Here is a 5,330-nt window from a genome sequence, read left to right on the forward strand (position 1 = left end):
CTTTCCTCAGCGTGTATGCCTCAACAATGACCAACACAGAGGAGGTGAAGGAATAGTTCCACGGTGACCTTCGTGAGAAAATCAGGCTTATACCGTCTGATGACAGGTTGATACTTGTTGGGGATTTTAATGCTAAAGTTGGTTCAGACACTGAGAAATGGAGAGGAGTACTAGGCAGTCATGGAATAAGCAAGTGCAATGCTAACGGAGAGCTTCTACTTGCACTATGTTCAGAGTACAACCTTGTGGTAACCAACACCCTATTCAAGTACAAGGATGCATATAAGATGAGGTGGATGCACCCAAGATCCAAGCACTGGCACTTGTTAGACTACATTATAGTAAGACAGAGAGACGTAATGACGTAATGGATGTATTGGATGAGAGGAGCAGATTGTGGTGCTAATCATGTTATGCTTAAAACTAGATTAAAGGTTTGTAGACGAAACCAGCACTGCAGGACAGGTGGGAAGCTACCACGGAAGCTAGACACTTGTGCACTGAAAGGTCAAAGGAAACAGAAAGAACTTACACAGAAAGACTGGGACAGCAACAACTCAGAGAAAGACACAGACGAGAAATGGGCAACACTGAAGGATATATGTATCAAACTGCGAGTGATGTTCGAGGCCACCCTGGAAAGAAACATCAAGATTGGTTTAATGAGCATGATAGACATCTGAGGAAACTACTCGAAGCAAGGAATACAGCTAAGCAGGAAAGTCTACAATGTAACACAAGGTCGAAGAAGAAGAAATACTCAAAGGCTCAGAGTGAGCTATAGAAGTACACCAGAGAGATGAAGTCCAACTGGTGGGAAAAAGAAGCGGAGGAACTCCAAAATACAATAGACATGAAGGACATGAAAACATTCTTCACAAGTCTGAGAAAAACATACGGTCCCAAACCAAGAGGATTGACCCAGCCAAAGGCTCTGGACGGTGAATCAGCTTTGCAGGGGAAAGACAAGATCTGGGACAGATTTGCAGACCACTTAGACCAACTACTAAACAACCCCAGAGATCTCGCTGAGGAGGCTAAAGAGGCCCTTGTCCAGCGACCAGTTGTATTCAGTCTGGATGAACCACCAATTCTCGATGAACTAATGGCATCTATCAGGTGAACGCAGGATGGTAAAGCTCCAGGAGCGGATGGAATTCCAGCAGAAGTGTGAAAATTTGGTGGTGCTCAGCTTATCAACTGCTTGCACAAGCTCATTCAAGAGATATAAGAAGCCCAAAAAGTACCTCAAGACTGGAAGGAAGCAAGTATCATGCCTTTGTTCAAGAAAGGTGACAGGAGAGATTGAGCAAATTAACGAAGTAGCTATATCACTGCTGGCCAGTGTTGGTAAGATTCTCGCACTCATACTTCTGAACAGGCTCAATGAACACATCTCTGATTTTCCGCTTGAGATAGGTTCAAGAAAAGTGTATCGAAAAGGAAAAGCCACTTTATGTAGTCTTAATTGACTTCGGTAAAGCCTTCGATACTGTATCGCGACAAGGACTTTAGCAGGTACTCAAGAAATATGGCTGCACAGAGAAGTTTGTCAACCTGATCGAGGCACTCCACACAGGTATGTAAGCTAGTGTGTCAATAAGTGGTTCAGTGTCTGAAGACTTCTCAGTAAGCAACGGGGTTAAACAAGGGTGTGTACTGGCGCCTACACTCTTCTCGCTATTATCTGTCAGCGATGCTTGAGATGGCCTTCAAAGACACTTCAGAAGGAGTATACATTCAAACAAGGAAAGAAGCAGACCTGTTCAATGTGGCACAGCTCAAAGCTAAGAGTAAAACATCGACGAAGGTAGTAAGAGAAATGCTCTTTGCCGATGACAGTGCCCTAGCTGCACACAGTGCATGCGCAGAAGATGTGCAATCTTTATTGGAGAAATTTGCGAGAACAGCCCATCAATTCAGCCTCAAAATCAACATCAAGAAGACAGAATGCCTTTACCAACCGCCAAAGTTCCAGTTATCAACATCACTACTAGAAGAGATCAACACTGGTACAGAATCACTAGTCAAGTTTAAGACTTTCAAGTACCACGGAGTACTGTTTCGTAACTGATGAGGATGATTACCAAGATTTGAGGTAACGATGGTTTGAAAAACCCAGTATGTCACCTTTCATTTGATTTATGTTGTGATTTTTGCGAAACACGACATTAGTTAAAACTCACAGGACAAAAATAAAAAATACCATAACTTTTCCTATGAGAAATTTCCCCATGCGTAGTTTCTATAAACAACATTAATCAACGGGGTAAGTTTCTAAAGAAACTTTGTTGGGGTATTACAAAATAATTTGGCTTTACCAACTGAGTTGACAATGTAAATTGGCCATCGTAATGAGTTTCTGAAGCTGACATTTCGAGCGTTAGTCCTTCATTAGAGTATTTGATAATCTTGACGAATCAATGATGTTGTACTGCCAATACCAGCAAAGAGTGGTCTGCAGTATCAATGTTATATTTCGTTTTCCATCTGGATTTGTACCGGCCGTCAGAGCGTATTTACAATGAAGCCTCTTGGGACTAAGTTATATGCATTCGAGTTTAAAGCGTTCAATTCTTAGGCTAACAAGAAAGATAACCTTTTACTACAACTTCCTGAAAAATTTCCTAACAGTCCGCAATAAGGCATGAATCATTTAAAATTTTGTTGCAGCGGGCTATTATCAAGTAACGAGCTTACTTATCAGATGAATGTCACTGAAAACGAATCTATTCTCAGCCGACGTGAATGATGAACAGTATGTGAGATCACAAAGCTTTGAAGTTCAGCATCGCGACGAATTCATTGATATGTGCGTGATGATCGACTCATTATCTTCGTGAAGTTTTCATTTTCTAGCGGGTGTGATTTGCATGATCGAAGCCAAAAATAATTATTAAAAAAAAAATAAATGACTGCATTTTATTTGGTACGTCACACTTTTCTAACTAGTGATGGATTTGAGCATCCAAAAATGAAACATCTTACTCTGTTTAACCGAAAACGTCAAGCTGCATTGTTCATCCCTTTTGGAGCGGTTGGATTTGCATCACGAGATCGATCAGATCGAGAGTACAACTAAGGCTTCTGTCTTTAAACAGTAAGCTACCTGTGCGTGGAAAATGACCCATAGTACTCATGAACTTTTCATTTTCTTGAGGGCGTGATTTGCATGATCAAAGACAACAATCAGTAACTGTTCTCATAGATAAAAACGGAGGGAGTGGATCGGTAATTTGCTCGAAAACAACAACATCACTGGTCTTACCTTTGAAGGCGTTAATCCAGTTTCTGAAATATGGCAACAAGCAAATGACATCAGAGATAGGAGGTGGCTTGACTTTCAGTAATAATCAATAGTTATACTTGATAGTCCTTCATATTTCTTTTGAGGAGGGGAGAGAGGTGGGGGAAATGGACTGGACTACAGTTACGTTGTAAGATCCGCGCATCCGGAAGGCAATTTCCTGAAACTCCCAACGTCAATTCGCGCTGCTTTAACCTTTTTGTTTTCTCTTTTCCTCAGACAACTGCGAGAAAATTGCAACAAGAGGGCACCGACACCGAGCGATGATTTGAATGGTAGTAATTATATATGACTTAAGTTCTTCCTTGACTTCGAGATATAACTAACAATTGCAAGCTTGATGAGCTTGTTTCCCGTTTAATTAAGTATTGATGTCAACATTACCTGATTTAACCCTGAGCGAAATTGGGGGAAATTTCATTTTCGAAGGTTACACGGTCAAAGCCAAACAAGTCGCATTTGAGAATTATGGGCTCGCTATAGTAGAGGGAGGGTATCAATAGGGTGATGGCTTTTACGGCTAACAGTTAAAACTTTGGCCATGTTATAGCTGACGATTAACATCATTCCATGAGTTGTTACCGAAAATTGTTTTTTTTTGAGGTTAAATTTTTTTACGACTTATGGTTAAAATTTTACAATTTTTAGCTTAACGCTTAAATATTTTTGGGTGTTTCATTGAAACCCCCCTAGAAGTATACGACGTCTTAAATCAGTGATAAATAACTGACATCAAAAAGGTTTTTACCGTGATTGTTTGCTATCATATGTAACTGACACCATAGATATTTCACAGGTTATGTACTATTTATTAGAATCTGAGGAGTTGAGAAAATTTTTTAAATGGGAGAGGATACCTCTCTAGGTATCAAGAGGGTCGCAAAGGGGTGTTGCCATGGCTTTCACGGCTAACAGTTAATATCTTTCCATTGTTGTCACCATAAATGTTTTTTACGGTTAACTCTTTTGCTAATAACGGTTAAAATTTGCCAATTTTCACGCCTAACGGCTAATTTTTTGGCCGTTTTACAGCTAACGGTTAACCTTATTAAGACCCTCTATCAAACACTGTTACCGTCAATTTGTGATTAGGAAAAATGACAACTGCGATCAAAAGTATTTAATGAGAGGGAGATATGGAGAGCGAATCAGCATTTACTCAAAAGATTTAAGTGTTCTAACTCAAACGAATGAATTTCGGTTTTGTACGTCACAAATTTATAACCAATGACGAAATTGAACATGTAAAAATAACTTATTTCAATCTATTTTAACAGGAAACGTCCGACTTCTGTGTCCATCTCTTTCGAAGATTGGAATTTCATTATAAGATCGATACCAGTAGAACTAAAGCTTCTTCCTTTAAACGGTAAGCTATCTATACGCAACAATCAACTTTTCAGGAACTGATATGGAAAATCGATCCACAGTTTACTCCGCAGTGAATCTATTTCGGTTTTGCACGTCACACTTTTATAACTACAGATCGACCATATTTGGTTCCACATACTATTCTTTACAACGTGTTCAATTCTCGTAACGTAACACCGAGTCACACAACGCCTGACGCTTTCATGAATTAATCGTTTGCTTTTTCTCGAGATGTGAGCTCGGGCCGCCTTTACTGACATCAGTAAAGGACATTCTGCATGATAAATATGTCATAATATTGGATTGATTTTAGTTTTTAACTCGTGAATTGCGCGCATGCGCAAGAGCGAGTTATAGATACGATGTGGTGAATGGCATTCGCTCGATTGGTCGATTCCTGTAAACTTTTTTTAGATTTTAGGCTTTTGAGTGCATTTTATAGTTTTTGGCGAGCAATAAACAGACGAAATGGCGACCTTTGTTGCTAAGAATAGTGGTGGGGTGAAAAAGAAGCCAATGATAATCTTAAAAGAGTTTTTTTTTTTCGTTTTAGTTTCAACAAGCGGCGCCAGCGACTGGCAGGCATGCAAGGATTCACACTGAAATAAAAGAACAACCTTCGTTTTTCATAAAATTGTGATTTACAATCCTT

At 39.7% G+C, this 5,330-nt stretch overlaps 1 protein-coding gene across 1 annotated transcript; it reads left to right on the forward strand.

The window, feature by feature from the left end:
• The first annotated feature begins 296 nt into the window (after positions 1-296).
• LOC149036713 (uncharacterized) lies at positions 297-1,123 on the forward strand. Its single transcript, XM_089188613.1, has 2 exons — positions 297-364; positions 883-1,123. Exons 1-2 carry the CDS (start codon positions 297-299, stop codon positions 1,121-1,123), a joined length of 309 nt encoding a protein of 102 aa, XP_089044739.1.
• The last annotated feature ends 4,207 nt before the right edge of the window (positions 1,124-5,330 follow it).

The sequence above is a fragment of the Pocillopora damicornis genome, chromosome 12 (assembly GCF_964200805.1).
Source record: "Pocillopora damicornis chromosome 12, jaPocDami1.2, whole genome shotgun sequence".
In the NCBI taxonomy this organism is placed as follows: domain Eukaryota; kingdom Metazoa; phylum Cnidaria; class Anthozoa; order Scleractinia; family Pocilloporidae; genus Pocillopora; species Pocillopora damicornis.

Excerpts from the sequence above, each read along its gene's own strand:
- LOC149036713 (XM_089188613.1), top strand. The coding sequence starts at position 297 with ATGCACCCAAGATCCAAGCACTGGCACTTGTTAGACTACATTATAGTA. Across the intron at positions 365-882 it reads AGACAGAGAGACGTAATGAC|TCTGAGAAAAACATACGGTC; the intron begins GTAATGGATGTA and ends ATTCTTCACAAG.